Source organism: Panicum virgatum, chromosome 7K (genome assembly GCF_016808335.1).
Source record: "Panicum virgatum strain AP13 chromosome 7K, P.virgatum_v5, whole genome shotgun sequence".
Taxonomy (NCBI): domain Eukaryota; kingdom Viridiplantae; phylum Streptophyta; class Magnoliopsida; order Poales; family Poaceae; genus Panicum; species Panicum virgatum.
Window position 1 is genome coordinate 51,359,790 of NC_053142.1, and position 20,701 is coordinate 51,380,490.

Genomic DNA, 20,701 nt, shown 5'->3' on the forward strand with positions numbered 1-20,701 from the left:
CGGGAGAGAAAGATTCGAGTTCGAATCGAAAGCAAATCAAAAGAAAAAGATCGATTTCGAATCAAATCGAACAGCAAACCCTAACCCTAGAGCAAAGAGCGGTGGGTTCTGACCTGCACCGCCCCACAGCCGGCCGCCCTCGTGCGGGACAGATCCGCGCAGCCCGCTTCGTCGGGGCACGAGACAGGACGCTTCGCCGCTCGCAGCCGGGACGCCGGGGCGCACGCGCGCGGGCTCGAAAGCAAGGCGCCATCATGGCGAGCTCGACGGCGGCGCGCTCACCCACCGGCGAGCGCGCACACCGGCGAGCAAGCCGCGATGGCTCCGCTTCGTCCTCTCCTCCGCGGCCGCCATGGCCGTCGCCTCCGCTCCGTGGCTGCCGCTGCGTTGCGTGGAGAGAAAAGGGGGAAGGAGAGAATGACGCTAGGGTTTGGGGCGCGGCGACGGCGACGCGGTTTTGTTCTGGCGAAAACCGCGGACGACCGTCCGATCGCGATCAACGGCTGTGAGAGCGTCTCGCCTTCTGGGCTGGAAAGCGGCCCATGCGGGCGGGGAGGGGGACGCCGCGGCGGGCCGATTCGGCGGCCCGGCCGTCGGCTGTTGGGCCTCGGGCCCAAGGAAAGGTGGCCGAGCGGGCCGCGGGCCGGTTTTTTTGCTCCTGGGCCGCCTCAACAGTGTTTCTTTTTATTGTTTTTCTATTATTCCAGAAGCAATTTCAATAGTTTTTTGAATGGTTTTAGATTATAGTTTGATCTCTATTCAATTTTGCACCAACGTGTTTATTGTTTAGAGATAAAAGTTTATAGTTTTGCTTCTGGAAATAGAAATTCATACATGTTTCCGCTGCTAAGTTAATATAGTTGCTTTTATACTTTAATTCGAACTAACGAGACAATTAAAGTTTAAGAGCATGATTAAAAGGTTATTTTTGAGGATTATGGTATTGTTAATTTTCTGACCAACGTTGTTAATTACAATACTGTAATTTCATAGTTTTTGTGCATTTATTTCTATTTCTGCCCAACGGTGATATAGATTTAATTGCATAAACAGTTGTATGTTCTATTTTGACCAACGTTGGAATTTTACATGCAATTATTGTTATTATGTTCTCACTATTTTTTGAAAATTTCAGCGGGGATGAACTTGATGGGATTCATCAGTCACATTCCGACTCTAAAAGGAGACAATTATGGCGAATGGATCAAGAAGGTTGATCTTGCTTTCGTCTGTGGAGAAGTGGATGAGATTATCACCACTCCAAAGCCCACTGAGCCACCGGCTCCAGTGAGAGGAGATTCTGACACTGATGCTGAGTGGCAGAAAAAGCAAAGGGACTATGCTCCCTTACAGATGGCTTATGATCTCGAAAAGACAAAGTGGAATAACGCCAACAAGAAATGTGTGGCAGTTATAAAGAACACAATTGATCCTAACATTTTGGGTTCAATTGGAGAGTGTGATTCAGCTGCTGAGTACCTTGCAAAGATAAAGAATCAGTTTACTGGTTCTTCAAAGACTTATGCTACACAGATCATAGAGCAGCTGGTCACAAAGAGTTACTATGGCAATGCCGGTACAATAAGAGATCATATCATGGGGATGTGCGCTTTGAACTCCAAGCTCAAACCAATGGACTTGGATCTTAAAGAAGAGTTTATGGTGCACTTGGTATTCGCTTCTCTGCCAAAAGAGTTTGCAACATTCGTTGTAAACTATAACTCACAGCCAAAGAAGTGGAACATGGAAAAGGCAATTGCTATGTGTGCACAAGAGGAAGATAGACTCAAGAAACAGAATGGTGGGTCTGTCAATTTTGTGCATAATAACAAGAAAAGGTTTTTCCATGCTGCTTCTTCCTCAAAGTCCAAAGACAAAGCACCTATGCCACAGAAGTATCAGCAACAGCGTCACCAACAGCGCACTCCAGCACAAGATGAGTGTTTTCACTGCTTTGACAAGGGGCATCGTAAAGCAGATTGTCCCGCTTATTTAAAGATGATAATGGCAAAGAATGGTGAGAATGTAATTTCATTTGTTAATGAATCCCTGTATTTAAAGTTTTCTAAATCTACTTGGTGGATTGATTCTGGTGCAACTGTGCATGTTGCAAATTCTTTACAGGGATTCCGTTCGACAAGGACTACGCAAAGAAGCGAAAGACACATTAAAGTCGCGAACGGAGTACAAGCAGATGTTGAAGCTGTTGGCGATGTCTCCATCGAGCTAGTTAATGGTTTCATGCTTGTATTAAAAGATGTTTTATTTGTTCCTTCGCTTCAAAGAAACTTGATAAGTGTATCACGTTTAGACACAGATGGTTTTGGTTGTCATTTTGCGAATGGCAAATGTGAACTATGGTTTGATAATAATTGTATTGGTGATGCTATCCTTTACAATGATCTTTATTTATTATCTATGCGTGATAAAGTGCATTCTGTATGTAATGTGAATGTGAATGAATCCTTGTCAGAGAAAGAAACAAAGAAAAGAAAGAGAACTCAAGATACTTCATCGAAATTATGGCACTGTCGTTTAGGCCATATTTCGAGGGGGAGAATTGAAAGATTAGTGAAGAGTGAAATTCTTCCACAGTTAGAGTTCTCTGATCTTGAACAATGCGTCGAATGCATTAAAGGAAAATTTGTAAAGCAAATTAAAAAGTGTGCCAAACGAAGTGCAGGAACGTTAGAAATAATTCACACTGATATATGTGGACCGTTTCCTGTGAAAAGTGTGGATGGCTATGATTCGTTCATAACATTTATAGATGATTACTCCCGCTATGGTTACATTTATCCAATTAAAGAAAGATCTGAAGCATTGGATAAATTTAAAATATTCAAAGCTGAGGTTGAAAATCAGCTTGACAAAAGAATTAAAATAGTAAGATCAGACTGTGGAGGGGAGTACTACGGTCGACATACCCCTTATGGACAAGTTCCTGGACCTTTTGCGAGGTTTTTACAGAAAAATGGTATAGTTGCCCAATACTCTACACCGGGGGAGCCTCAGCAAAATGGAGTAGCTGAAAGGCGCAACCGTACACTAGTGGATATGGTGCGCAGTATGATGAGTTATTCCTCATTGCCATTGAGTCTGTGGATGGAGGCGTTGAAAACCGCCATCCATATTCTCAACAGAGTGCCAAGCAAATCGGTGCCCAAAACGCCGTATGAGCTATGGACAGGAAGAGAACCCTCACTGACTCACCTACGGGTCTAGGGGAGCCCAGCTGAGGCTAAAGTGTTTAATCCAAATATTGGAAAACTGGATTCAAAAAATGTAAGCTGCCATTTTATAGGCTATCCTGAAAAGTCGAAAGGTTTTCGTTTCTACTGCCCAGACAGACATACAAAGTTTGTAGAAACGAGACATGTTGTCTTTCTAGAAAGTGAAATGATCAGGGGGAGCATGGTACCTAGAGAAATTGACCTTGAGGAGAAGCGGGTGTATGTGCCTACTCCTATGATTCAAGAGCCATTTTTCTCACTACCTGTTGATGCTGCACCAAAAATTCCTGAAATAGTGATGTCAGTACCTTCTTCGGTTGTTGCTGCGCCAACTATTCCAGTTATTACGGTGTCAACACTTGTCGCAACTCCACCCATACCAACAGTGAGCGAAGGTTTGGAACCTGTCATCCAGGAACCGCCTGAACCCGCGGTTGGACATGAGGAGGAGGTGCTACAGCCCCTATGGAAAATATGCCAGAAGTTGAGGCACAAAATGTGCCACAAGCAGTGGCCCTTAGAAGGTCACAAAGAGAAAGAAGGTCGGCTATTTCTAGCGACTATGAAGTTTATAATACAGAAGAGGTTCATATGGAGGGTGATCCCACTTCATATGAAGAAGCCATGAGAAGTATTCACTCATCTAAATGGCTGGAAGCTATGAAGGATGAAATGAAATCAATGAGTTCCAATGGTATTTGGGACTTAGAGGAAATTCCTAAAGGAGCCAAAACAGTAGGCTGTAAATGGGTTTATAAGATAAAACATGACTCCAAAGGGAATGTAGAAAGGTTCAAAGCACGACTCGTGGCAAAAGGCTTTACGCAAAGAGAAGGGATAGACTATAACGAAACTTTTTCTCCGGTTTTGTGTAAAGATTCCTTCAGGATTATAATGGCATTGGTGGCACATTATGACTTAGAGTTACATCAGATGGATGTAAAGACGGCATTTCTTAACGGGGATTTGTATGAAAATGTTTACATGGCACAACCAAAAGGTTTTGTCATGAAAGGAAAAGAACATATGGGGTGTCGCTTAAAAAAATCCATTTATGGATTAAAGCAAACCTCTAGGCAGTGGTATTTAAAGTTTGATGAAACCATAAGAAAATTTGGGTTTAAAGAAAATGAGGAGGACAATTGCATTTATGCAAAGTTCAGAAGTGGAAAATTTATTTTCCTGATCCTGTATGTGGATGACATTCTACTTGCTAGTAGTGATGTTGGTCTGCTACTGGAGACAAAGAAATTCTTGTCCTCAAACTTTGATATGAAAGATCTTGGTGAAGCTTCATTTGTTTTGGGAATTGAAATTCATCGAGATAGAACAAAGGGGGTATTGGGACTGTCACAAAAGGCATACTTAGAAAAAGTTCTAAAGAAATACAGTATGCATATGTGCAAGCCTTCACCTCCTCCAATAGTCAAGGGCGATAGATTTGGGAAATTTCAATGTCCCAGGAACCAGTATGAGATCGATCAAATGAAAGCGGTTCCATATGCTTCAGCTGTCGGAAGCCTACAGTATGCTCAAGTTTGTACACGTCCTGACTTAGCTTTTGTTACCGGGATACTTGGCAGATATCAAAGTAATCCAGGACAGACACACTGGATTATGGTAAAGAAAGCATTACGTTATGTGCAAGGAACAAAAGGCCTCATGCTAACATACAGAAAATCCGATTCCCTAGAGATAGAAGGGTACTCAGATGCGGATTTTGCGGGGGACATCGATGACCGAAAGTCCACATCCGGTTATGTGTTCACACTCGCAGGGGGAGCTATATCGTGGAAAAGCTCCAAACAAAGCGTCACTGCGTCGTTGACGATGTACGCTGAATTTGTGGCATGTTATGAGGCCTCGGGGCAGGTTGAATGGTTAAAGAAATTTATACCCGGTTTAAGAGTGGTAGACAGCATTCAAAGACCACTCAGAATGTACTGCGACAACGAACCAGCAGTGTTTTATGCTCACAACAATAAGTCAAATGGTGCTGCCAAACACATTGACATAAAGTTTTATGTTGTGAAGGAGAAAATCCAGAATCACTCTATTACACTCGAGCATATAAGTACAAAGAAAATGCTTGCGGATCCGCTCACTAAAGGCTTACCACCCAATGTGTTCATGGAACACATAGCCGGCATGGGTTTAAGGGAAAGCCTGTGATTTCTGGAAAACAAAAGGGCCCAAAAGATAAAGAATTTGTTTCAAAACAGTGATGTGTGTGGTAGCTGTTGAGTCTATCGGTCTTGGACCGTGATGATAAAGCATGCTCTATTCATTAATCTGTGATGGAACAACTAAAGGAAAAGTTTCAGGTTAAAGTATAAAGTTAAAGTACAAAGTGAGATCAAGGGGGAGAATGTTAGGTTGATCTCCTTCCTAATAGGCCCAACGGCCTATTAGACCCTTAATCCGCGCCCTGATCGGGGGCGTCCAACCCTTAATGGTTGGTGGGCCCCCGTTGCGCTGCGCTATAAAGAAAGGTGGAGGCCGGCGGCACACGGTACGAGGTTCACCAGTGCGCCGCCAAACCCACCGAAAACCCTAACCCGATCTGAGGGTGCGCAGGAGCAACGGGAAACTGCCGCCTCTGCTCCACTGACGTTTCCTCCGCTACAGCCGACTCCTTCCCGCCGTCACCGCCACTGTCCTCGACACCGTCGGCCCGGCGTCGACCTCTCTGCTTCACTCGTCGCCGCCCTTGAGCGGATCTCCATCAACGAACCCGAGATGGCCGCTGGATCGAGCTCAAGTGTTGGTGGTGACGGTCTCTCTCTACTCCCTCACTGCGTTTCTTATTTTACCGGTTATGCAATAGATCTAGGGTTTCTTGTTCTTGATGTAAATAAAAGAAGACAAATCTTACTCGATCTGTGCACTGTGTTGATCCTAGAGATTCAACAGGTTGATGAAGGCTGAATTGTAATAATTCTAGTAATGGCCACGAGTCACTGAAAAAAATATACCTGATCTTTTCATATTATTCACTTAAGTCTGTTGTTCGTACAGGACAACATGCATTCTTGACAGCAACGTAACTTTGAAAAGGAAAACTAATCAGAAAATAATTGCGGCACAGTTGTAGTTTAACACCCGTTTCTTATTGTAAATACATGTTTAAATACTCCAATAAAACTACAATATTGAGATCTGGACCAACCTGTAGATGCCATTTCTATGTAGTCAATTTAAACTCTTATTTGTAGGATTGTGTTAAAGAACTGAGCTAGGGAGACATATCATCCACGAGGTATGAGGCATTTGGACTTTAGCTGCCTCTCTATAATCTTGACATAAGTTACATATTTACACCTAAGTCTACAATTTCTGGAGAAAATTTAATACAGTACCTAATCTCGTTTGCCGTGAAAAATTCAGGGCCGGCTCAGGGGCCATGCAGCAGAGGCGACCACCGGGGGGCCCAAGGACCAAGGGGGCCCAAAAGCCCAGGATGCCTTCCAGAACTCCAATCATCGCATCTTTTACTTTGGAGCTAATGGAGGCATCGGAAAAACGGTGGCACTGGAGACGCGACGTTTGTCTTCAGAGACCGTGGCGTCGAAAACTCATAGGCTATATTTGACATCATGACTGATGAAGAGTATTTCTAATAAGCCACTGATCCACTGAACAACATCTACTTGATCTTTTCAGCTAACTAGCTAGCCTGCATGAGTCATGATAAGCCTGAGGGTAACTGAACAACATCTACTTGATGAAATAAAGTTCTGCATACAAAAAAAAAATATGTATACAAGTGCCAGGTTAAGCCTGAGGGTAGCAGACCAGAATATTCTTCAAGGCTGAACTTAGTTCCTTCTTTTTATTCTGAGGCTGGTCACTTTCGCCACTGTCCACATATATGGCGCTGCAAAGAACCTACTAAGTACCAACCAGCCAAAATTATGCAGCCCTCCAAGGCCTCACAAAATACAGTGCACTCCAGACAAGCAGAAGCCCAAAAGCGAATCCCATTTCCACCATGATGTAAGTGATCGGCATTGCAGTATCTGTGTCATTATGTTGTTTATTTTCTGATTCCGATGTCTGATGGAAGGAGGAGGCATTCCAAAGAGGGGAGAGCGCAGCATTACCAGCAAAATCCGCATTTGAAAATGTGGAGAATTGACCCCCAGTTGGGATGTCTCCAGACAAATTGTTGTATGACACGTCAAACTTGGAGAGAAAATTCAGCTTTGTTAGTGATGACGGTATGCTCCCACTGAGATCATTGTGGGCTAAATTCAGCACTTCCAAACTAGACATGCCTGACAACTCATGAGGAATTGGCCCAGAGAAGTTGTTACAGCTTAAGTCCAGCACATGAAGTTCCAAAAGATGACCAAAACCTGGTAATACTGCACCAACCAGCAAGTTGTTAGAGAGGATCAGTGACGGTGGGAAGCTGCTGATTCTATTATACTGCAACCTGCTGCTACTTGAATTCCTCATGATGACTAATGGATGGTCCTCCGTTGGTGTCTGCTCACTTGAGATATCACCTGAAATTAAACTCCTCATATGTGTAAGGCTCTCGGGAATCTCCCCACTGAATGAATTATTCGATAGGTCGATGTAGAAGAGCTTGTTCAGATTGCCTACCCATGGTGGGATGTTACCATTTAACTTGTTCCACGAAATGTCCAGCAGGTTGAGGCTCTCCAAGCTCTGCAGCCAAGGCGGGATTATGCCCGAGAGTAAACAATTTGCCAGGACGAGCACCTGCACGCCCTTGAACCCGCTGATGCCATACACTGGCATTTTCTCACCACCACGGAAGTTCCTGGTCAGCACCAAGCTCGTCAGGTTAGGCAGGTGCTGCGAGATTTGCAATGTCAACAACAAATTAGTGAATCCATTCCCTGACAGCAAGAGGTGCGACAGGGATCTCAAATTCTTAAAGCTTTCTGGTATCTCCCCGACAAATTTGTTCTGAGAGAGGCTCAGTGTGCTCAACTTGGTGCACTGCGCGAGACTGGGCGGTACAGAACCACTCAGCTTGTTAACTCCAACATCCAATGTGTTCAGCCTTGGCAGCAAGCTAAAGTCAACAGCAATCTCACCGGACAACGAGTTGTTTCTTAGGCTAACCACCCTCAGCATCGAGCATCTCGATAGGGAAGTAGGCAATGTGCCATTGAAGCCGTTGGAGGCCAAGTTCAAGGACTCCAGCCTTCTCAGACCCCCAAACACATCAGGGATGGGACCTGTAAGCATGTTATATGACAAGTCAATCTGCACAAGCTGGGAGAGGTTACCGAGCTCATGGCAGAGGGTGCCGGAGAGATGATTCCCCCGTAAACTCAGCCTCCTCAGCTCCGACATCGTGTACAGTTCGCTGGGGAGGCTACCAGCGAGGCCATTGCCATCTAGAGAGAGCTCCGCGAGTGTCCTGCACCGGCTTAAGTCTGGCGAGAGCTCGCCGGTGAGCTCATTACCCGAAAACCGCAGGACCTTGACCGGCGCAAAGCAGAGCGCGCTGGCGTTGATGCCGCCGGAGAAGGCGTTGTCAGAGATATCCAGAACCGTCAGATTGGCAGCGCCGCGGAACACAGGGTGCGGGCCAGTGAATTTGTTGAAGGAAACGTTCACCACCTCGATAGCCGGGAAACCATCATCGCTCGCAGGAAACCAGCCGGAGAGCAAGTTGATGCTGAGGTCGAGCACACGCAGCCTCACCAGCTGACCCAGCTCTGCCGGCGCCCGGCCGCGGAGCAAGTTCCGGGAGAGGTTCAGAGCCACGAGGCTATCGAGGGAGGCAATCGAGGACAGTATACCGCCATTTAGATTTAGGCTCCTGTTGGAGAGATCCAACCCGACCACCCTCCCATGGTCGCAGGAGACGCCGGTCCAGGAGCAGCATGAGGTGTCGTTAGGATCCCATCCGAGAGCCCCGGCTCCATCCAAGCCGCTGGAGAAGGCCAGAAGCGCCTCCAGGTCGGCGTGGTCGCAAGTCTGGTTCAGGGACCGACCACCGGAGCCATGGACGAGGAGCAGCACGAAGGCGATCAGGAAATTGACGAGACAGTTGTAGGCTACCATCTCCGGTAAGGCACTGAGATGCTGCGATGCGGGCATGCGAGGCCAGTTGGTTGATCGTGGCGTGATGGTGGGAATCATTCGCTGTGGTTCTGTGGAATGTGGGAACTGACCACTGCAGCAGCGATCGTGCTTAGGACTTACTAGGAGTTAGGGATAGGGATACAGCCGCTCAGCTACGCAGGGGGGGGGGGGGGGGCACCCAAGTCCTCTGTATCAGGAGGGTGGGTGCAGATGCAGAGGAGATTCATCGGGCGTCCTAGGTGTTGGGAACACACCCACGCTCATGTAGATGTTCATCCAGTTGTTTTTCACATCGATTGGCAGGGGGTGATTCGTGTGTGGGGTGAGGGGGATCAGACTTGCTTGAGAACACCAGATATTTGTTGCTTAACTTCCAGGAAAGTTAATCGAGGAATCAGAAGCAAGCTGATGGTGCCGAAGGAATTGACCAATGACCAGTTCAAAATATCAGCATTTCAACATGGAAGTCCAGTTTTCATAGGTGAATGGGACTTTGAAAGGGACTGAAACTCTAGGTGGACTGAACTGTTAGATAGCTGACAGCGACAAGCTGATCCAAGGGAACTGAACAGTACAATGTGAACCCTAACCAGAAGGACCAGGTCCTACCATCCTTCCGATTGCTATTATTGAAGTCCTCAAGAAGCCTTTTCTGCTGATGAAGATGAAGGCTGATGAAGATGAAGGCAGAAGACTCCGCTCAGGAATACCAACTTCATAATGCCCCAAGAAATACCGAGGGCAGTGTAAATGTGTAATTGTTGGTCTCCCATGCGTGGTTCACAAAACAGGTTTCGGTGCCATGTAGCGAGAAACAACCAACAGTAGCCGACTAGACCAACCCAGCCATTTCATCTGGCGCCCATGTCTGCAAAACCTGATAAAATTTCCATTTCTTTTTTATATAATCGGCAGCTCTTCTGCCGACATTAATGGGAAAAAGGGAAAGCAGAAAAAATAGCTCCTTTTGAAACTAAGTTCGGCGTCTTATGAATCAGAGATTTAGGGAATCAGATCTTCAATTGGTGCATTTGCACTCATTTTTGAGGAAAAATTGGCAGTGTACTTCAAAAGCAAAAAAAAAAATGTATAGAACACTAAAAGAGTAAAGTATGCTACACTAAAGGGTCCCCAAAATATATACCAAACCCAAACAGTTGTCTTCGTTTTTTTCTAGTATGATTCCTTGGGATAAAATGAGCAGAAACAAACTATGGATATCTATAATGTCATGAGAGTAAGGGCGAATCATTATATACCCAGATTTGTTACAATTCATATCTTACTTGGTCCGAGATGAGCAGGAAAAAATATAGTATTAAATGAGCATTAGATAGATCAACAAGGTTAGATTATAGGAACTTATTAAATTAAAAGCTTGTGATTACGTGACAAACCAAAACACAAATATTACTTCCTCTTAGATAAGTCCTTTAGCATATCAATATGGTCTCCAATATCACTCTTTGACTAGCAATATCTATAGAATGATATCACTATAAATTGAAAGAATTGTATATTTGCGTTTGAGGATATCGAAACAGTTTTTCATCATCAATCTATTAACATCAATTTCATGTTGTCAATCTATATTGCTTTTCATCAGTCGATGATCAGAGTTAAAAAAGCTTAACCTAGGACAATCCCAAAAGGACTTTTTATTTGGGATCAGATGTAATATATACCAAGGAAGGGTGGTTCAGTTTTCAGGCACCTTACATGATAGGAAGGTTTGGCATGGGACAAGCTGCTTTGGTGCCTTCCGAAGTTACACGAATCCTCGTTTAAGACCAAACCTTTCAGGACAAATCTGGGATGTTTTGCCCTGTAATATTCAGTGTGTATCTAGTTAATCTATTTAGCAGAAGAAAGTGTTAAGCCAGAAAAATGTTGAACCTGTAAACTCAAGAATTGCTTGTTAAACATAACTCAACAAGTAGAATAGAGCATTTAGTTTAGCCAGTATAAGAAAAGCTATCTAGAAATTCTGCTGTTCATGACAAAGAAGCTGAAACAGAAGCAAAAGTTCACATTGACGCAGTAGACGAACATTGGCTCAAACTTGCTTGTCTGTAAGCATACCTGAACAATTGTTGGGTAGCCGATCAAGTGCTGATATGCAACTTTTCATTATTTGTTACACTCAAATGTTTAATTATACACATCAGCTTTCATGGTGTCATGAGGGAAAGCATGACAACTCCTGTTTAACTGAAATCAGTTCAAGGAAATTTAGCCACTGGACACTAATTCATTTTCACAACTATCCAAGAGTCCCATGTTTCCCATGATTCTAAGCAACTCATCACGACAATCATCTATATGAGTATGGCATTCATCGTCTGCAGAGAACACATGGACCGTTTTCTTAATCTCAATCCAGCTAAGCCCAGGCTCCTTTTCAATCATCAGCCCTCTGATCCTTCTCCTAATTGCAGACACATTGTCCCATTTCCCTATAGAGGCATAGAGGTTTGAAAGCAGTATATGTGTTGAGATATCATCTGGATCCTGCTCCAATGCCTGGTCAGCAGCATGAACACCAATGGACAAATCTTTAAATGTCACACAAGAGCTCAGTAGAATTCTCCATAGCTCAGGATATCTCTTGGCAGAGGGGGCTTTGTTAATCAAATCAACTGCTTCCTGCAATAAACCTGCCCTACTCAACAAACTCACCATGCTAGTGTAGTGTTTGAACCCTGGCACAATGCCATCAGTGATCATCCAGGACCAATAAAGTTTTCCTTTCTCAACCAGTCCACAATGGCTACAGGCAGAAAGGAGAGAGATGTAAGTTACATGGTCAGGCTGCAGCCCACCGTGAATCATGTCACCAAATAGTTTGAATGCTGTTTCAGAATCCCCATGATTGCCATATCCTCCTATCATAGAATTCCAGCACTTCAAATCTGCCTTATGTATGGTACAGAAAACTGAATAGGCATCTCCAAGAGCACCGTTTTTTGCATACATGTCAACGAGGCTTCCAGAGACACAGATATTTCCTTCGTAACCACATTTTACCACTTGGGCGTGGAGCATTTCCCCTTGCTTAAGGCCTGCAAGATCTGCTGAGGAGTTCAAAGCACTGCTAAGAGAGAAGTTATCAACCTTGTGCCCTTCCTCCAGCATCCTAATAAAATACTTCAGGGCCAATTCTCCTTCACCTGGTGCTGAATGGCCAGCAACCATTTCAGTCCACATGATTACATCTTTCACCATAATGGAATCAAACAAAATCTGGGCAGAACCTGGCTCCTCATTTGTAAAATACATATTGATTAGTGTATTCGCAACAAAGACACTGCTCTCCAACCCAGTTTTGATTATGTCAGCATGAAGCAGCTTGCCACTACACATTGCTGGTAATGCAGCGGCAGCAGACACCACAGATGCAAGTGTATACTCATCAGGAGCAAGCTGTTCACAGGATACGGCTTTGAGCTGCACAAAGGCCTGCACAGCGCTCCATCCATCCCCAATGCCAGAAAATCCAGCAATTATGGTGTTCCATGACACCAAGTCTGGTGCCTCAATCCTCTGAAACACAAGCAGAGCAGTGTCCAGATCACCGCAGCAGCAGTACATATCGAGCAGCGCATTCTGCAGCGGCAAATCAAGATCAAGCTCCTCTGATTTCACCACCCATCCATGGAGTGCACGCCCATGGTGTGAGTCCCCAGATCGCCCGCACCCACTCAGCACCGAAGAAAGCGTACTCTCTGTAGGTGCCAGCCCAGTACTCACCATCCGGCAGAATTTCCTCAGTGCCCGCTCCAGGTAACCATAGCGTACGCTGCAGTGCATCACGCAGTTCCATGCCACCACGTCCGGCGTTGCCATTTCATCGAACACCTGGTTGGCGTCCCTCGGCGACCCGCACCCAGAATACATCTGGAGCAGCGCAGTCGGAACAATGTCGCTAGCGAGGAAGCCGAGCGCCGCGGCCTGCGCGTGCGCGGCGGCCCCCGCGCGACCGTCGCGGAGCGCACCAGCGGCGCGGAGGACGGCGCAGAAGCTGGGTGCGGTGGGACGGAGACCCGAGGCGTAGAGGCCGCGGAAGAGCCCGAAAGCGTTGGGCGCGTGCCTCGGGGTGCGCGAGAGCGCGGAGAGGACGGTGTTGTACGACACGACGGTGGGGCACGGCGTGGAGCGGAGGAGGGCGAGGGCGAGGGCGTCGGGGACGACGGAGTGGCGGCAGTAGAGGGCGAGCAGCTGGTTGGCGAGGAAGGTCGCCGGGCGTGGCGCGGAGGGCAGGGAGGAGACGAGGAGGAGCGCGTGCAGCGCGCGCGCGCGCGCCGGAGGACCGCGCCGGAGCGGAACAGCGCCTCGGCCGCCGCGGCGAGCGCCGGCTCGAGGGTGTAGAAGCCGAGGCGCGACGACATGGAGCGGCACGCGCTGGCGCGGTGGGCGCAGCCGTAAACCGCTCGTTATCAAGGGTGCGACGCCACCGCGAGCAAAAGCGTGGTCATTTCAAATTCAAAAGTTTCAGAGCTCGTCGGCTCGTCGCTCATGCGATCTCGTCCCCAGGCACCCAAACCCCAAGGCCAAGGAGAACCACGCCGTGGCGGCGGCGCCGGAGCGACGGCGAACCTCTCCACCAACTGCATGTCCGCATCCTCCGCGCTCTCCTGCCTCGCCGACCGCGTCAACATAACATGCATCGGCGCGCCCTGGGGTGGAGGCGGGCGGGGCTTGGATTGGGTTAACTGCGGCCGCCCAGATCCGATCCAACGGGCGTAAGATACCCAAGGGGTGGACACCGGGCACCCCAGGGTCCCCTCGCCCAGATCCTCATCCCAAAAAAAAACGACCTCGGCGCGCCCTTCTGCCGGCGGCTTCCTCATCGTCGTGCTCGTGAGTGAAATAGCGGGCACTGAGGCCCGTTTAGTTTCAAAAAAATTTCCGCAGTGTCTATTATATCGAATTTTTAATATTAAAGATAATTAAAAAAATCTAATTATACAGTCTAACTGTTTTATGCGAGATAAATTTTTTAAACCTAATTAATTTATAATTAAATACTAACTATAAAAAAATAAAATATGCTACGGTATCAAAATCCAAGTTTTTTTTTCGCAAACTAAACAATCCGTCGTTTGAACGGTCTGGTTTCTCATTTGAACTCATTTATTTCAACTTGCGTGACCTCTTCCCCGGGCAAGAAGATAAGCACCTTCCCTTCCCTCGTTTCCTCCCGCGGCCGGCGACTCCCTCCTGCCTTTTTCCGGCCTCCACCACCTCGGCCTCCCAATCCGGCAAGGCAATCAAGCTCTCCACACCCACCTGACCGCCCCTCCTCGCCCCGGACTCCGCAAGGGAGATCGAACTCGGATTCCGCTCCTCTCTCCGACCCCCGCAATGCCGGGCCTCGCCTCGCAGCAGGACGCCGTCTCGTTGGTGCGCCGCGTCGCCCGCGCCCTCAACCGCCGCGTCACCGACATCGTGGCCCTGCTCTTCAACCATAAGGTAAAGCCGGCTCCCTCGCCCCCGATCCCTAACCCTAACTGACCGTGTGCGGTGGGTGCTTTGCTCCGCTTTGTTCCCCAGAGCGCTGGATCGCTCGGCGCCGTCGCGGGGTTCGCCATCGCCGTCGTGTTCGCGTGGAGGTTCCTGCGCCCATCGCAGGGCCGCCCCCGCAGGCCTGCTCCCAAGCGACCCCCGGCTACCCCTGCAGGGACGCCCGATTCGGTTGTTTCAGATGCGCCCGAGCCTGTTGGTGACTCAGGCAAGGTAGGCTTTGCTGGAACGATGACTCCGTCGTATTGTTGGATGCGTGAGGCTCGATTTGTGACAAGAAATTGTGTTTGACAGCTGGGAACGCGGCAAATTGTGGCAAAACGACTGAGTGGGTGCAGAAAGGTGCGTCTTCCTCCTCCCATTGCACCGAGTGGTGTGTTTGTGCTTAGGGTTGTGTTCGGAATAGTGTATGTGCATCCAACTTCGTAGTATTAAAATTTTAAAGTTAATTGTTCTTTAAATAGGAAAATAGTGCACATTATTAGGAATTTATCTGCTCGATGATGCAGATAGTGTTGTGTTCAGATGAACCATGTTAGTAATGAAACAGTTTAAGGAATTTGCTTTAAGATACAGACAAAAGAATATTCTACACTGGAAAACTGCACTGATCAGATTTGACACAATCTTCATAAATAATGACAGTGCTTCGGTTTAATAAAGTATGTATGCTCTAAGAATTCATAGAATCTCAATACATATTGTTTGTGCAGGTTACCTGCCAACTTCTAGGTGTTGTTTTTGAGGAGAAAACTCCTGAGGAGCTTCAGGTGCGATTAGCAATGCTCATCGGGTATTTATACATTTCTCCTATTACCACATCTAAACTTTCTGCTATCCATTCTTGGTGCAGAAACACGCCACAGTTAGACCTTCAGTGGTAGAGCTACTTCTGGAAATATCCAGACACTGTGATCTCTACCTGATGGAGACTGTACTTGATGACAAGAGCGAGGTTTTAATTTCATGATATACAACATATCGTCTTTGAAATGGTTACATTGATAGTTCTGGATCATGACTGAGTAATCAATAACTTCAGGAGAATGCTCTCATGGCACTGGAGAGTGCTGGACTTTTCAGGACTGGTGGCTTGATGAAAGAGAAGGTGATGAATTCGCTTTAGATTTGTTAATGTATAATATCTCGTTTATGGTTCTCATCATAGAACTTGAACCATCTTTTCGTCTCCTGGAATCATAGTTAGATTTGGATATGTCAGTCGAAATAAGATGGCTCACATAGTCACATATGCGTTCTTCACTCATAGAGAATATTTGCAAGTTTTGGTTAATAATAGTTCCCCTTTGACACTTAGACCAGATGTGGATACCTGTGAATATTTAACTGGTTTAGTTATCTGATTCTCTCTCCTGTATGTGTCTAAATGGAAAAAAAATGTCTACTTTCCAGGTGCTCTTTTGTAGCACTGAAGTTGGAAGAACTTCATTTGTGCGACAATTGGAGGCAGATTTTCACATCGATACGAGCCTTGAGATAGTTTCTCAACTATCGGTATGTTATCTTGTGTTGTTATCTTTACTTCTCCTTGGAGCAGGGTTCCATTAAAATTCACGTTTTACATGGTGTTGTTTTCTCGTTTGCTATCAGCGGTTCATCCGATGTCAACTATTTATTTCCTCGATGGAAGGAGAACAGCTTGCAGCCAACATATTCAATTCTCCAAGTCTTGAGCAGTTCTTCTCATGAAGCTGGGCCACAAACAAAGGATTCTCCGTACCATAAATGTGCTGGTTTTAGCAGCACATTATTTGAAGCTGTTTGGCGTCATCTAATTTTATGACGCCAAATTGGATTGGCATTAGAGCCTTCCAATTAGATATCAAATCAGGCAGGCATCCAGTGGATCTCCTGTCTGTGGCAAGTGGTGTCTCTTCTTTCGATTGGTTCACAGTTGATGAGTGTGCTGTATATAATGTGAGCGTTAAATTTATTAGATCCACCTTACTGATACTGTACAACGAATCATACAGGAGACATTTTCTTTGCTATAATCAGCCATCATTAGGTTAATGTAGCTTCAGAGTCAACCTGTGCATGTACTGAACTGAAGGAAGCAGATGTCGATCATTCTACTGTTTATGTTCAATGTTCACTTTGGGTGCTTCATTCGGGATGCGGGAGACGTACATGCTGAAATCAGCTGGAAATTGGATTGGGTTGTGTGATTTTTATTTTGTAAAAATCGATTAAGAGCACCTTTGTCCTAACTCCTAAGGCTGCCAAGGTTGTATTTCTTTGTCTGACATTGATTTTTTCTTTTAAAAAAACTAGTTACATCTTAGCCTGGTAAATGACATGTTGCAACAACTTCATAAGAGTGGCATGTCCGCATATGGGAGTATGGGACCATGGTAAAGAAAACTTAAAATTGTGGCATGGAAGCAAATGCTAATAATACTTGGCCATCAACCAATCAGATCCAAATTCCTATGGTCTTGACTTTTGACTGAGGCGTGCTTCTCTTCTGGATGGGTGGAACTGTTTGCCAAGACGAGGAGGAAATCGTAGAATTTGTTCGGGTCATTTCTTGTGGGTGCTCTGCTCCGTGTTCAACATGCAAGGGCTTGGGACTTGGGAGCTGGAAAATGCTGACCAATTTCGCCGTGATTGAACGCTAATCCAGGCGACAGCATCAGATTAGCCGACTGCGTCTGAAGGCACCACGGTCCACGACCATTGTTCAGACATACTGGTCGCCCACCGCGTGCTTCGATTCAGGAATCAGGCAGGGCATCGGGATCCCCTCTGCTCAAGGACCCCCCCCCCCCCCCCAATCTTCCATACACCAAGTCCACGATGTGAATCCCAAGCATCCAACGCTCTGCCGCTACATGATTCCATGGACCTTGTCTACCTGGCCAAGGAAGAACCGCAGCACGATCGCGCGCCTCCGGTTAAAAAACTTGGAAAAAGGGTGACACGTACCACCGACCCCGCGGCGCCACGCCTTTCCTTCTTTCTCCTTCCTTTCCTGCCTCGCCTTGGCCTTGGCCTTCGCCTTTCCGGCCCTCCCCAAAAGCGCGCCTCCACGAAGCAATCCTCCATTCCGCGTTCGCGTAGCAATCGAGGAGCGCACCAAGGATCCGCACGCGGGGAGTCCGCGGCGTCCCGACAGCCACCGGCCTTTCCCATCGGGCATCGGCCGGACGAGCTCGAGGCGTTTTATCGGAGGGTACCCTTGATCGGATCAGATCCTACGAGACTCCGATCGACCCCGAGCATGGCCGAAGGCGACGCGCCCGCCGCGGCGCCGGCGGTGGTCACGGCGTCCCCGCGGTCGCCCATGCCGCCGGAGACGCCGGCGACGCTGAAGCGGCGGCAGCGGGGGCTCGTGTCGCGGGTGTGGAAGGGCATCTTCGGCGGCCGCGAGGACGTCGAGAAGCTGCTGCAGGCGCTGTCCAAGGAGGAGGAGGCCGTGCGGGCCCGCCTCCGCCGCCGCGCCCGCGCCTCCCGCAACTCCGCGCACAACGTCCTCGCCCTCGCCGCCGCGCTTGAGGTGATTCCATTCGTTTCGTTTCGTTTGAAGCAAGTATCCGCCGTTCAATTAGCCGTGATTGTGCGCAGTAGAGGAATACAAATCCCCCTTTTCTCAGGGATCGATATGATTTCTCATGGTCGAATCAAGGATTGTTTGATCATCCGAGCCGCATGTCTGTTACATTGCTCTGCAATATGTGTTGCCGCAACTACGCCTATTCTGTCATTTCTTCAGATGTTCATGACTTCCATACATTGCTTCAGTTCAGCAGGCAGTTATTAGAACAGATGTCGAGTGGAATTGCATTGTGTTGTGATGAGTTCACGAGTGCCACATTAGATCAGGATGAATTGTGTTTTGATATGGTTTTATGCTATTTCGTTTTGGATCAGATTGTTGCAGTTGGATATGCTATCATGACTACGAGATCACCGGACCTCAGCTGGCAGATGAGGGCGGTCCGGGTGCTGCCAATGTTTCTGGTTCCTGCTCTAGCTGCTTTAATCTACTCAACAATTACACGCCTTACCAAAATGCGTAAGTGTACGCTCATCTTTCTTTACATGCTCTGGTGTGGCACACACGTCTGCACATCCTAGGAGAGCTGCATATTCTGGTATTTCTAGTTGAACAAAAGTAAGGGACTAAAAATGTGCGATTTACATGTTTCCCAAAAGCTTTTTAATGCATCATATCTGAGCAATGAGCACAGAATAAATTTGTATTATTAGCACAGACAATCATGTCTTATTAGTACTGCCCTACCTTATCTGCAGTTGATAATAGAGACCAACATACTCTTGAAAAGCTTCGAACTGAAAGGCAAGCTAAGATTGATGAATTGAAGGAGAGAACAAATTACTACACTACCCAGCAACTTATACAGGTTCATTTGCTGCACTATTTTTGTGCATACAAACTACATACAGCCTAGCCCAATTTTTCTTGGGATTTAAAGGCTTTGTTGTTGTTCTTGTCGGTGTCTACATACAACTAACTCTTTATGTTGGTTAACCAGAGATACGATCTTGACCCTGCTGCAAAGGCTGCTGCAGCTACTGTTTTGGCATCGAAGTTGGGTGCAGATTCTGGATTGAGAGTCTTTTTGGGAGATGAATCAGGCAGCGATGCCACGCTGCGTAAAAGTAGTAATAATAATCCTGGACAAACTACCGGACTTAGGCAAAGAAAACCAGCTCACTTAAACAATGGCACTGGAAGGACCCATTCGCCTGAGCCTTTTGACGGTTCAAATGCGTATGATGGTGATGAAGAAGGTAGCCCCGGCACTCCAAATCAGAGGACTGTTGAGCACTTCAGAGGTCCAGCTGGTAATGACGGGGGATGGCTTGCACGAATGGCTGCTCTTCTTGTAGGGGAGGATCCAACGCAGTGCTATGCTCTAATATGTGGCAACTGCCATATGCATAATGGTAGGTGACAAAAACTGTCTATTTATGTCAACCAACTTCTACAAGTTCTATATTAACGTCTTTCCTTCTGCCAGGTCTTGCAAGGAAAGAGGACTTTGGGTTCATCACATACTACTGTCCTCACTGCAATGCCCTCAACAGTTCCCGGCAAAACGAGGACCATGACTTGGTACCTAATTCTGGCAAGGAGAGTCCTAGTTCTCAATCCGACATAATCATTGGCCCAGCTGGTGCAAGCCTTGCAAGTTCGGGTGCTGTAAGCCCTGTTGCAAGCAGCCTACCAACCGTTGAAGAACTCTCTGCAGAAGATTCTGGGGAGAAGGCGAGCAGTGACCAACCTGCCAGTTGAACTTTTCGTTTCCTGTAGATTTGCGTGTGAAATATTGCATCGGATTTGTGTCGGGTTGTCCAAATTTTTGTAACTACCATGTAGCATATAGAGTACCATACTTCGTGCATAATTGGTGTGTAGCAACTGGTAGCTCTTGGTGGTTTCATCGTGGTTTACTAAGCCCCTAGGGTGCCAGGACGACGCCCACTTGCTGACATCTTGTCGCAGCAGATGGGCCTGAATGATGATAGGATGTTCATTTCTTTCACCCATTTGTTTATTGAGTGTATAGTATTTGAAAGGCATTCGACATTATTTTCATTTTCAATATAGAACTGATTTCTTTGTTCATCGATGCATCAAATAACAACCTGCTTTTCTGCTGTACTATTTGTGGCGACTCATCAAGTTTGGAAATATGTAGCTGACATCATATACAGTGTCACGGCTTGTGTTAAATTAAGACTCCCAAGGTATACATACAAGCAGTCCTGGTATTGACTTTTCGACATCACGGACTTGACAGGGAAAAAAAATGCTTGTAGTGTATGGATGGTAGAACGATGATTCAGGTAGAATTTGTAGCAATTGACTACATAAGCTGCTT

At 46.7% G+C, this 20,701-nt stretch overlaps 4 protein-coding genes across 5 annotated transcripts; 2 read left to right on the top strand and 2 right to left on the bottom strand.

Moving 5' to 3' along the window:
- Positions 1-6,194: 6,194 nt before the first annotated feature.
- Positions 6,195-9,454, bottom strand: LOC120642079 (phytosulfokine receptor 2-like). Of its 2 annotated transcripts, XM_039918475.1 has the most exons (2): positions 7,672-9,454; positions 7,396-7,600 (listed from the first exon to the last, which is right to left on the bottom strand). In XM_039918475.1, the coding sequence occupies exons 1-2, from the start codon at positions 9,360-9,362 to the stop codon at positions 7,546-7,548; spliced, it is 1,746 nt and encodes a 581-aa protein (XP_039774409.1). In that variant the 5' UTR covers positions 9,363-9,454; the 3' UTR covers positions 7,396-7,545. The 2 variants fall into 2 exon arrangements, with proteins under 2 accessions (XP_039774408.1, XP_039774409.1); XM_039918474.1 differs by having other exon boundaries at positions 6,195-9,454.
- Positions 9,455-9,736: 282 nt separating this feature from the next.
- LOC120642080 (pentatricopeptide repeat-containing protein At3g50420-like) lies at positions 9,737-13,779 on the bottom strand. Its single transcript, XM_039918476.1, has 2 exons — positions 11,388-13,779; positions 9,737-11,130 (listed from the first exon to the last, which is right to left on the bottom strand). The coding sequence occupies exon 1, from the start codon at positions 13,200-13,202 to the stop codon at positions 11,538-11,540; it is 1,665 nt and encodes a 554-aa protein (XP_039774410.1). The 5' UTR covers positions 13,203-13,779; the 3' UTR covers positions 9,737-11,130; positions 11,388-11,537.
- Positions 13,780-14,466: 687 nt separating this feature from the next.
- LOC120642081 (peroxisome biogenesis protein 22-like) lies at positions 14,467-16,958 on the top strand. The gene is made up of 8 exons (XM_039918477.1): positions 14,467-14,777; positions 14,859-15,041; positions 15,123-15,170; positions 15,542-15,598; positions 15,682-15,783; positions 15,871-15,936; positions 16,242-16,343; positions 16,440-16,958. Exons 1-8 carry the CDS (start codon positions 14,670-14,672, stop codon positions 16,536-16,538), a joined length of 765 nt encoding a protein of 254 aa, XP_039774411.1. The 5' UTR covers positions 14,467-14,669; the 3' UTR covers positions 16,539-16,958.
- An 824-nt stretch (positions 16,959-17,782) lies between these two features.
- On the top strand, positions 17,783-20,443 carry LOC120642082 (uncharacterized protein At2g24330-like). The gene is made up of 5 exons (XM_039918478.1): positions 17,783-18,348; positions 18,723-18,867; positions 19,107-19,216; positions 19,349-19,763; positions 19,838-20,443. The coding sequence occupies exons 1-5, from the start codon at positions 18,073-18,075 to the stop codon at positions 20,110-20,112; spliced, it is 1,221 nt and encodes a 406-aa protein (XP_039774412.1). The 5' UTR covers positions 17,783-18,072; the 3' UTR covers positions 20,113-20,443.
- Positions 20,444-20,701: the final 258 nt, after the last annotated feature.